At 42.3% G+C, this 12,667-nt stretch overlaps 1 protein-coding gene across 2 annotated transcripts in view; it reads right to left on the minus strand.

The window, feature by feature from the left end:
- Positions 1-12,667, minus strand: part of SLC25A17 (solute carrier family 25 member 17) — a 61,369-nt gene that overhangs the window by 46,734 nt on the left and 1,968 nt on the right. For both annotated transcript variants that reach the window (XM_081083207.1, XM_081083206.1), the window contains exon 2: positions 934-994. In XM_081083207.1, the coding sequence (XP_080939333.1) occupies positions 934-994 (61 nt within the window). The remainder of the gene's footprint in view (positions 1-933; positions 995-12,667) is intronic.

Below are 12,667 nucleotides of genomic sequence, written 5' to 3' on the forward strand. Positions count from 1 at the left end.
CTAAGTGAAAAATGCAAGGTATAGAACTGTGGGAAAAGTATGCTTTTGGCATAAGGAAGAAAAGAATATATATTCTTATTTGCTTGTTACTCCATAAAGAAACTCTGCAAAACTATTTGAGAAACTAACAAGGACATTATCTGCAGGGAAGAAAAAAAGAAAAAGGGGGAAGACTAAAGTGAAATTTTTCACTGTACTGTATATATTTTTAATATTTTGTTTTTTGAGTTGAGTCAGATGAAATTATTATCTATCCTAAGACTCTAAAATTAATTAAAAATAGTAGTCATGAAGGGTTATAACATAGGAATTAGTTTATTCAAAACTCATCTTAGCCAAAACCGGTTTGGCTCAGTGGATAGAGCATCGGCCTTTGGACTAAAAGGTCCCAGGTTCGATTCGGGTCAAGGGCATGTACCTGGGTTGCAGGCACATCCCCAGTAGGAGATGTGCAGGAGGCAGCTGATCGATGTTTCTCTCTCATCAATCTTTCTAACTCTCTATCTCTCCCCCTTCCTCTCTGTAAAAAATCAATAAAATATATTAAAAAAAAAAACTCATCTTACTCTTATCTCTTCATGTACATTTTGGCATAGGTTTGGGTATTTGGCTCCACTATGTTTCCTATTCTCTCTTCTCTTTTGAGAAAATCCATCCCCATCAAAAACTCTCCACTGTGCCTTTAAAAGTCATTTTATTAGAAATAATCGCAACGATTCAAAACTATTAATGCAAGCCCAACCAGGTTGTCTCAGAATAGAATGACTGATCCATGAACCTCTCTCAATTAATAAGGAAATAGCAATGATGATGAGTATTTAAAGTGTCAGTGAAAATGGACAACGGATCTCTAATGAAACAGAGTATCCTTGTGTTATTTTAGAACTTACTAGAAAAATATGATTGCTTCCTGACTCTACAAAAGATACTCACCTTGAAGTCGAAGTCGAGCTGTATCCAAAGGAAAAAACACTGTCATTGCTGTCACGCTGCCCTGAAACGTTTAAAAAGGCTTTAGGCATTACACATCACAAGGCAATGAGCCATAACTTTTAAAGGAACAAAAGTTCACTATTAACAATGGGTCAAATTAGGTTTTCAGTGAACAAATACATGCAACATTTTAACCTATTGGGATTATTATTGTTCACACTTCTATAGCTATGTACCTAAACAGAAGTATTACATTTTCTGGAAGAAATATATTTCTCTCTCTCTGATATTGAAAAAGCTTGTGGTGGTTCCCTAGCGATGACAATCTTAAGGGTTTGGAACCTAGGACACTTGTCAAAGATAACAGGTAAATGGATTTGTAATCTTTCACAGGTCAGCTGCTATTCTTATCCACTGGAATCAAAATATCCAATAATCATACAAATAACTATTTCTATTCTCCGTGTTCAATCAAGATATTCACCACAAAGTAAAAGCGTAAGAACCATACTGCTCTTTTTAAAAAATTATTATTATTATTTTTTACTTTTGTATTGTTGACACTATTACAGATGTCTCAATGCTCACCTCCCCCACGGCCACCTAATCCCCACCTGATCCCTCTGGCCATCACACTATTGTCTGTATCTATGAGTTATGCATATATGTTCTTTGACTAATCTCTTCATCTTCTTTCATCCAGTCCCCCCTTCCCTTCCCCTCTGACAGCTGTCAGTTTGTTCCAAAGTATCTATGCCTCTATTTCTATTTCGTTCATCACTTTATTTTGTTCATTAGATTCCACGTATAAGTGAGATCATATGGTATTTGCCTTTCTCTGACTGGCTTATCATATTATTCTTTATAATTTTGTTTGCTGTGCTTTAAATACAATAGATACAATCTCTTTACTAGAAATTACATAAATAATTCATCCAAGATAACACAATGAAAAAATGATCAAGAAAAAAAAAAGAAGCCAACAGCCAGACTTTCCATTCATAAGATCCTACAAATAAAAACAAGCATGTAGTTAGGGATGAAATTATACACATGAAATCTCTCCTGGGTTTATGGTTCTCAACCCAGATGCAGGCCCACTGGTGGTATATATTCTCAGCCAGAAGTCAAGTTTTAGGCTACTGATCGAATAATGGTTAAGTACAATAAACAAAAATTTACTAGGTCTCTTATCTATATAAATAGGTCAGCCAGCTCCAGCCAGGTGGCTCAGCTGGTTGGAGTACTGTCCCGAACACCAAAAAGATCATGGGTTGGATTCCCAGTCAGGGCACATACCTAGATTTTGAGTTCGATACCCAGTTGGGGCATGTACGGGAGGTAATAGATCAATGCTTCTCTCTCACACTGATGTCTCTCTCTCTCTCTCTCTCTCTCTCTCTCTCTCTCTCTCTCTCATCAACAAACATATTCTCTGGTGAGAAATAAATAAATAAATAAATAAATAGGGGAGAAACCAAGATGGCGGCATAGGTAAACACCTGAAATTGCTGCCTCGCACAACCACTTCAAAACTACAACTAAAAGACAAAAAGTAAGTCATCCAGAACCACAGGAAGGCTGGCTGAGTGGAAATTCTACAACTAGAAGGAAAGAGAAAAGCACACTGAGACTCAGAGGAGGCTCATGCGGAAAGGGCTGGCAACTGAGGACATGGTTGTCTTTTTCAATCGGGAGGGAGACACATGCTCCCGACGGCTCTGAACTCTAGTTCCGGGCGAGTGTCTGGGGACCCAGACTCATACGGGGAGAAACTGGACTGTCTGGCAGTGGGCGGAACTCGAGGGCGGCTTTCTCTCAGAGGTGCTTGCAGCGATTACCGCGGGACACTGAGACCCGGGGCCTCTTAGGGCAGGGCTGAGGATCAGCCATAGCTGTTCGCTCCGCTCTGTTGATTCCCTGAGACCCCACCCCACCCAAGCTGTGCGCAGAGGCTTTTGCATATGAATGGCCTGGCCCTTTGCAATCTAAAATTACCTAACAAACTACAGCTGGGTCAGAGAGACCCAGAACATCCAAAAGAAGGCCCAAGGCCCCACAGCAGCTTGCATTGCTTCACAGCTGGGCCTCATCTGGGCACCTTCAAACCCCAAACAAAGAAGAGGAATCTGCAGATTTCTCTGTAGCTCCTGCTGGGTAGCCTCAGGCAGAGGCTAAATTAACACCTCCTTAGAGATCCAAGAGCAAGTGTACCCAGTGGTCAGAGTGGGACCATCCAGATCACAACTCCTCAGATTCATAAGGGACACACTCAGGGGGCAGACTCAGTGAGCACCAAAGCCCCACTGAAGCAAGTCTTGCCCCATAAGGGTGTCTCCAGCACAGAAGTTCTCGCACCGTAGACACAGCTGATTCTCACAGCCAATTGGCCTGGAGGTCAATTCCTCCCAGTGATACCTACAACATACAAGGCTTAACTACAACAAGACTGTGCACAAAGCCCACAAAGGGGTGCACCAAGAGTGTCTACCTCAGGTAATTGGGGAGGCTGAGCCACTGGGCCCTATAGGCCACCTAGCACAGAAAGCCACTCTATCAACACAGGGAAGCAGCCAAAATGTGGAGACAAAGAAACAGGTCACAAATGACAGAAATGGAGGAAAGCAAACTACTGGATATAGAGTTCAAAACCATGGTTATAAGGTTTTTCAAGAATTTTCTAGAAACTGCCAATAAATTTAGTGAGACCCTCGATAAATCTAGTGCAACCCTCGAGGATATGAAAAAGGACCAATTAGAAATTAAGCATACACTGACTGAAATAAAGAATAATATACAGAGATCCAACAGCAGACTAGAGGATCGCAAGAATCAAGTCAAAGATTTGAAATACGAAGCAGCAAAAAATACCCAACCAGAAAAGCAAAAAGAAAAACATATGAAGATAGTGTAAGGAGCCTCTGGGATAACTTCAAGCGTACCAACATACGAATTATGGGGGTGCCAGAAGAGAGAGCAAGATATTGAAAACCTATTTGAAGAAATAATGACAAAAAACTTCCCCTACCTGGTGAAAGACTTACAAGTCCCGGAAGCGCAGAGAACCCCAAACAAAAGGAATCCAAAGAGGACCACACCAAGACACATCATAATTAAAATGCCAAGAGCAAAAGACAAAGAGAGACTCTTAAAAGCAGCAAGAGAAAGAAAGTCAGTTACCTACAAGGGAGTACCCATACGACTGTCAGCTGATTTCTCAACAGAAACTATGCAGGCCAGAAGGGAGTGGCAAGAAATATTCAAGTGATGAATAGCAAGAACCTACAACCAAGATTACTTTACCCAGCAAAGCTATCATTCAGAATTGAAGGTCAGATAAAGAGCTTCACAGAGAAGAAAAAGCTAAAGGAGTTCATCACCACCAAACCAGTATTATATGAAATGCTGAAAGGTATTCTTTAAGAAGAGGAAGAAGAAGAAAAAGGTAAAGATACAAATTATGAACAACAAATACATATCTATCAACAAGTGAATCTAAAAATCAAGTGAATAAAAAATCTGGTGAACAGAATAAACTGGTAAATACAATAGAATCAGGGGCATAGAAAGGGAGTGGACTGACAATTCTTGGGCGGGGGGGAAGGGGTGTGTGGGGGGCGGGAAAAGACTGGACAAAAATCATACACCTATGGATGAGGATGGGGCGGGTATAAGGGCAGAGGATGGGGTGGGAACCGGGTGGAGGGGAGCTATGGGGGCTAAAAAGAGGAACAACTGTAATAATCTGAACAATAAAGATTTAATTTTAAAAATAAATAAATGGCTCAGCCAGCTTGACAGGGAGAACACTGTACTGTCTTATTAGTATTCTTCAAAACTCAGATTAAATGTTACCATCACCCCCCCCCCCACTAGGTTACAATTGGTAGTTCATTCCTCTACATTCCCACAGCACTTGTTTACATCTCTTACAGCACTTATATTATGGTTGAAAAATATTCCATTTTCTTATACATAATAGTTTTTTTAATCCTCATCCAAAATTTTTTAAAATTGATTTTAGAGAGGAAGGGAGAGAGAAAAAAACAACACATCAACGTGAGTGAGAAACATTGATCGGTTGCCTCTCCTATGCCCTCAACCAAGGATCAAACCCACAACCTTTTGGTGTACAGAATAACGACTTGCCAACCAACTGAGCCATCTGGCTAGAGCACTAAACAGCTTTTTAAGATTGTGACTGAGCACTCCATTTTCTGATTGTTGCTGTTGTCTATGCTTCTTGCTCACAATGCCTTGTTTCTCTTTGAGTTCAGTTAGTTGGATGGAGCTGGTAATTTACCTTTGAATTTTATTTTGGGGCATTCTTTTCGACCCCATGAAGATAAGTACCTCTGGAAAGGATATGTTAGGCACTTTGGCTCCATCCTGCTGGAATCACTCTTAAGTTATTGGTTTTAGGTTTTCAAATGATGCAAGTAGTGGGAGGGCTTGTGGTTTCAAAATCTCACTGGTGATCCACTCCCCACCCCACTCCCGGCCCCTAATCAGTGCCAAGGTTGGAGATAGCTGATTTTCCTGGGGAGAAGTAAGATTATTTCCTATTCACCTTTATAGCATATTCCTTTGGGAAAGTCGTCTTGGACAGACTTTCTCGCCTTCCCTGTATCTCTGGAAGCTACAAACCTAAAGTTCATATTTATCTGGTTAAGCAATTTCTGCTCTCCTTGCCCCTGGGTCCTGCCTTTACTCATTCTACAGTCTGAGTGTTCCTTATATTCTTGTCACCTTATTAATAGTTTTAAGATGTTATTTTTTAAAAAACATTTTATACAAGTTTTTATTATAAAGGGAAATTTTCAGGAGAAGTTTTGATTAGCTCCTGAATTAGAAACAGAAATCACAATGTATTTTACAATGTAACTATTAAAATATTGATTATTAAATTACTTAAAATATTATTAAAATATTTAAAGTTTGTGAATGTGTTTACCTTTTACAGTTTATTCTACTTCATTCTTATTTCATAATAAACTTCTAGAAGAGCAAGTTGGTAACATATCATATTTTGAATCTATTTCCCCATAATATCTAACATGATATTTCTATATTCCCTGTATATGTAAATATATTTTGAACTTAACCCCCTGCCTCCCAAAAGTTTATAAAAGTTAGTAGAGTAACAAGTACTAAACAAAAGCAAATCAAAACAAACATAAAACAGCAACCAGTTTACCTTGGATATGAAAATTAGGAAAATGACAAAATCAGAGAGGATCTCCCTCCCATCCCCCTGCAGAAATCTGAAGGCAGGCACTTTGTACACAGGTATCTGATTAATGACACACCACGGGATATTCAGGAAGTTATCCAAGTAACCTCAGGAGCTTCCAACCAGAAAGACCAGAACACAAATACAAGCACTGCTCCAGCAAATTACATCTGATATAAAATAGCAAGTCATTGAATCAGTTTGAGTTGTAGCTAGAAAAACAAAGGGATATCTGCTAGAAGAACTATAACGGGGAGAATCAACATTTCTTGCTGATTTACTGGATGTGGACTACAAGAGAGAAGAGAGTCACAGGAATAAAGACACCATTGACAGAAAGAAGAATGTCAAAAGAGGGACCTCATTTTAAGAAATTACTAGTTCAACCTTAGACATAGTGAATTTGAGATGATAAATTAACTACACTCACCTGGGTTCTATGGTATCATACAGCCTGTGCACAAGATTCTATGTCTTAGCAATCATTGCACTATACTGTACTTGGTTAAAGAGTTTTTCTTCCTTATTAGACCACTAGAGGCTTGGTGCATAGATCCGTGCGCCGGTGGGGTTCCTCGGCCTGGCCTGTGGGGATTGGGCTGAAACCAGCTCTCCAACATTCCCTGAGGGGTCCTGGATTGCGAGAGGGCAGTTCTCAGGTGACACACCAAGGAATCCAGCTCCCTTCTCTCTTCTCCCAATATGATGTCACTTTCTCTCTGTATCGGTCTCGCTTCTTTCATTTCACTTTACCCTAACTTTGGCGGTAACTGACGACTTGTGGGCATTTAGCTGAAAAATGCAATTATTTAGCAAACAGGGTTTACTTAGCCTGGAATCTAGTCGGCCTCGGGCAGGACCCTGCTCAATGTCAGGCTCCTGCCCAGGCCCATCGGCCCAGGCAGAGTCCTGTGACAGTGGGATCCTCCTTCTTCCCGCCTGAGCTGCTCCTTTGCCTCCTTCCCTCCCCGGAGGTTGCCCGCTGGCACAACTGTCCGCAAGGAAGGACGGAAGCTGCAGCCTGTTTCCCAGCCGAGAGTGGTAGTGGGAACATTCACTGCCTCCACTGGAAGTCGATATTAAGCAGATGGGCTGGCGCCAGACATTGGGGCCGCAGCCAATAGGTCCTGCACGTCTCATCATTTAGCTAATCGAGTTGAAAAGTTTCTGTAAGGGCCACACCCACGACCTCTGCAATGGGCTAGAGGCCTGGTGGGGAGCCAGACCCAAAGTGGGGAGCCAATGGGCTCGAGGCCCGGTGCGCGGGTGGCGTTCCTCGGCCTGGCCTGCGGGGATTGGGCTGCAACCAGCTCTCCGACATCTCCCGAGGGGTCCTGGATTGCGAGAGGGTGGTTCTCGGGTGATGCACCCTGGAATCAGGCTCCCTCCTCTCTGGTTCTAGGTGCGTCACCTGAGAACAGCAGTTGCCAAGTCAAGGCAGCTCGGCAGCTCCTGCGTTGAGCGTCTGTCCCCTAATGGACAGTGTGTGTCATAGCTACTGGTCAACTGCTCAGCCCATTGATGGTCACTTAAGCATATATATATGTGTGTGTGTGTATATATACATATATATATATGTATATATATACACACACACACACACACACACACACACACATATATATATGTGCCAAGGGCAGAAACCTAACAAGTAATTATTTAATGACTAAATAGCTTTAAAAAGAGTATTATTTTTTAATCCTCACCCAAGGATATGTTTTTAATGATTTAGAGAGGGAGAGAGAGAGAAACGTCAATGTAAGAGAGACACATTGACCAGTTGCCTCCCGTACACACCACAGGCGAAGTCAGTTGGCAGTACCATACTGCGGCCTAGGAGAGAGATGACAGCTAGAGATAAGAATGGCAAGAAAAGTCACATAAATCATTTTCAGCCTAAATTCCTGGGCATTTCTGGTTCTCTCTCTCTGTTATAAATAATCCCAGAGTGGACACCTGGATTTCTTAATGTATCAGTATCTACATTTCAGATTATATATAAAAAACATAGATAGTCTCTCCTATAAAGGTAAATAAACATCCAAAGTCTACTTTTTAATTTGGCCAACACAAACACTCATGGAGTTGAACTGAAGTACCTAACACCACAGACAGAGCCAGAATGAAATACTGGGGTAAACCTGTTGTTTGGTCCCCTATGCATGTGCAATATTATGGAATAAAAGAGATGGACACACATAGATATAGAAGCAGAGAATCATGCCTTTTAAGTATATATAATGATATTTGGGTTGGCCTTCCAACCAAGTCACCAAATTCTACCATTTTTAAAATGTTTATTCAGTCGCCATGGCCATGGAACTGGAGTGAATAAAAAAAAAAAAAAAGAAAGGCTGGGAGCTTCGGTCGCCAGGGGGCTTGGTCAGTCTGAAAACAGCCCTCAGCCCCTCACCCAGGCTGGCCAGGCACCCCAGTGGGGACCCCCACCCTGAAGGGGGTTTGGGCAGCATGAAAACAGCCATCAGCCCCTCACCCAGGCTGGCCAGGCACCCCAGTGGGGACCCCCACCCTGAAAGGGGTTTGGGCAGCCTGAAAACAGCCATCAGCCCCTCACCCAGGCTGGCCAGGCACCCCAGTGGGGACCCCCACCCTGAAGGGGCTTTGGGCAGCCTGAAAACAGCCATCAGCCCTTCACCCAGGCTGGCCAAACCCCCATGGGGTGAGGGTCCCCACTGAGGGGCTTGACCAACCTGCAAACAGCCATCAGCCCCTCACCCAGGCTGGCCAGGCACCCCAGTGGAACCCCCACCCTGATCCAGGACACCCTTCAGGGCAAACCAGTCAGCCCCAACCCGTGCACCAGGCCTCTATTCTATATAATAAAAGGGTAATATGCAATTTGACCCTAACAGCAGAAGGACTGGGAATGACTGGTCACTATGACACACACTGACCACCAGGGGGCAGACGCTCAATGCAGGAGCTGCCCCCTGGTAGTCAGTGCGTTCCCACAGGGGGAGCTCTGCTCAGCCACAAGCCAGGCTGATGGCTGCCAGCATAGCAGTGGTGGCGGGAGCCTCTCCTGCCTCCACAGCAGCACTAAGGATGTCTGACTGCAGCTTAAGTCTGCTCCCTGCTGGCAAGGGCTTCCAGGCTGCCTGAGGGATGTCTGACTGCCAGCTTGGGCCCGATCCCCCAGGGAGCAGGCCTAAGCCAGCAGGTGGACATCCTCCGAGGGGTCCCAGACTGCAAGAGGACATAGGCCAGGCTGAGGGACACCCCCGAGTGCACAAATTTTTGTGCACCGGGCCTCTAGTCTAGAAAATAAAAGGTGAGATCTGCTACAAGTGAAGGGAATGGGAGAAAACCTCAATTCCACTGGACTTCTAAACCTGGGCACAAATAGTGTATTTGCAAGAAATATCTGAAAAAGAAATGAATGATTATGGCCTTACTACACTATTCCAAGTATTGTGCTAGGTGCTCTACAAGTGTTACCACATTTACTTCTCAGGAGAGCCCAGTAAGTGAAGTGTTATTGTCCCTGTTTCATAGAAAGTTAGAAAACTAATTAAACTTAGGAAGGTGAACACACAATATACAGATGATGTATTATACAATTGTACACTTGAAACCTATATAATATTATTAACCAATGTAAACATAATACATTCAATAAAAAAATAAAAGCTAAAAAAAAAAAAGACTGCATAAAACCTTTACGATTGGTTTCTGAAGTCTTTTTAATGACAGGATATAGTACAGTGATGGTGAACCTTTTGAGCTCGGAGTGTCAGCATTTTGAAAAACCCTAACTTAACTCTGGTGCCGTGTCACATATAAAAATTTTTTGATATTTGCAACCATAGTAAAACAAAGATTTATATTTTTGATATTTATGTTATATATTTAAATGCCATTTAACAAAGAAAAATCAACCAAAAAAATGAGTTCGCGTGTCACCTCTGACACACGTGTCATAGGTTCGCCATCACTGATATAGTAAATATCTGATGTTTGGGGCCATCTATCACCATTCTCCTTTCCTAAGGGTGGGCTGATTTCCTTTACTTCTTCCCACTGCATACAATCTTGGTAGGATGGTAAATCCAGGTGCCCACCCTCTACCTGTTACAGTCAAGGGGTGAGCACATGGCCTTGAGCATGACTAGTAGGGGCTAGAGGGGGTGGAGGGGCAGAAGAAATAGAGACAGAATCCACTGTTTCCAGTGGTGGTGCCCAACAGACACTCTGTAGCGACTGCTTCAAAAATCTCTTGGGAGTCTGTTGGTTCCTTCCTATTTCAAGTCTTCAGCCTCCCCACTGAACCTGAGAGCTCCCAAAGAACCTGCCAATAGACTTCCGTTTTGTTAAATTACCCAAACTCTGTTTCTCCAGCTTGTAACCAGAGAACTCTGATATACATGGAGAAATGCTATATATTCTGAAACAAACACATTAAAGAAAACTCCAGAATCCATACCAGTTATATAAACAAAAAAACCTATTTGTAAATACTTATTTGTATATAAATATAAACACAGAGAATGAGGAAGATACAACCACTTTTTAACAAAGTTTCTAATAAAATTTAACCCAAGTATCTTTGCATAGTATATGAGACTCTTAGACTTCATATCCTTCTACTCTCTCCCATCTTTTACACCAGCTATGTCAGAACTAGCTTGAGCCCTAGCCGGTTTGGCTCAGTGGATAGAGCATTGGCCTGCAGACTCAAGGGTCCCAGGTTCCATTCTGGTCAAGGGCATGTACCTTGGTTGCAGGCACATCCCCAGTGAGGGGTGTGCGAGAAGTAGCTGATCGATGTTTCTCTCTCATTGATGTTTCTAGCTCTCTATCCCTCTCCCTTCCTCTCTGTAAAAAATCAATAAAATATATATTTAAAAAAAAAAAAAAAAGAACTAGCTTGAAGTTCCCTGAATGCTGATGTATATATTGGGGCCTTTGAACATGCTTTTTTGTCCTGTCTAAAAGTCTCGTATTGCCTTCCTATTTCACTTTGCCTAGCAAATTCCTATTCTTCCTTCAAGACCTGGTCTATATATGCCAACCATGAGGATTTCCTGTCACCTTCACAGGTGCAGCACCTCTTCTTCCTTGGTACCACCAGGGGCCTTGTCCACTCTTCCACTTTGTACTTAAGAGCTTCTTGAGGACAAGGACTCTTACACTGACCTTTATATCCAGAAGGCCTTGTACAGTGAATCAACAAACCAAATCTACTTGGTTTCTATTTCTAAAGGCAGGTACTTTGTGTATATGGTAAAAAGTCCAGTGTATCCTGGCCGGTGCACCAAAAGATCACCGGTTTGATTTCCGGTCAGGGCACCTGCCTGGGCTGTGGGTTTGATCCCCAGTATGGGGTGTGCAGGAGGCAGCCGATCAATGATTTTCTCTCATTGATGTTTCTATCTCTCTTTCCCTCTCTGAAATCAATAAAAAATATATTTTTAAAAAATAATAAAAGCAATGTTGTGACATTTTTGTGATGAAACTTTTTCCTTTGGAAGCAACCAGAAGAAAATAGGGTCCATGTTGTGTGGCTTAACCTTACCTAATACAGAGGTTTGCAAAGAGTTGAGAACCACAAATGAATAACAAAATACAATGCAAATTCTCACTCAGATATGTGCTAGGAATAGTAAGTACTGCCCCCAAGGAAAGCTAGAGAAAAAAAGTATTCTTACAAATCTTTCTATTGAAAACTCTAACATAGTTTATGGGCGAAAGAAAGGCCATAGCCAATTCGGGGTGCATAATTTCAAGAACTTTTAACAAGAGAAAAATAGGCAATAAGAAGAGGGGGAAAGTGATATGTCTTTGTAGGTTAAATAGAAATATATCATCTCTTCCTCCAGTCACTCTCTATAGCAAGGGTCAGAAAACTATGGCCACAACAAATATTTCCCATTCTATGTTGGATGTACTCCAATTATTCACTCTACCATGCCATCAAAACACTAAAAGAAAACACCCAGAAACAAAAAAAACGCTTCTCAAGTAACCATTGGATTTCATGTTGGTAAAACATGAAAGTCCAATGGTTACTAAAATCCTCTTATTTGACCCATCCGTAGCATCTGACCCAGTAGGTCTATACCCATCTCCACGTGCCATTCAAAACATCACAGTCTGTTAAGTTTTCCTCCTACCCCTCCTGGCCTCTCCACCGTCTCCTTTGCTGGTGCTATCTCACTTTCCTAACCTCTTAATGTTGGTGCTCCAAGGCTTGGTCTGAGAGACTTTTCTCTCAGTTCATACTCATTCTTTAAAAACATATTTTATTGATTTTTTACAGAGAGGAAGGGAAAGGGAGAGGGATAGAGAGTTAGACACATCGATAAGAGAAACATCGATTCAGCTGCCTCCTGCACACTCCCTGCTGGGGATGTTCCCGCAACCAAGGTACATGCCCTTGACTGGAATTGAACCTGGGACCCTTCAGTCCCCAGGCTGATGTTCTATCCACTGAGCCAAACCGGTTAGGGCCACACTCATTTTCTTGGTGAACTCATCTAG

This window comes from Myotis nattereri (assembly GCF_964212035.1).
Source record: "Myotis nattereri genome assembly, chromosome: 2".
Classification (NCBI taxonomy): Eukaryota; Metazoa; Chordata; class Mammalia; order Chiroptera; family Vespertilionidae; genus Myotis; species Myotis nattereri.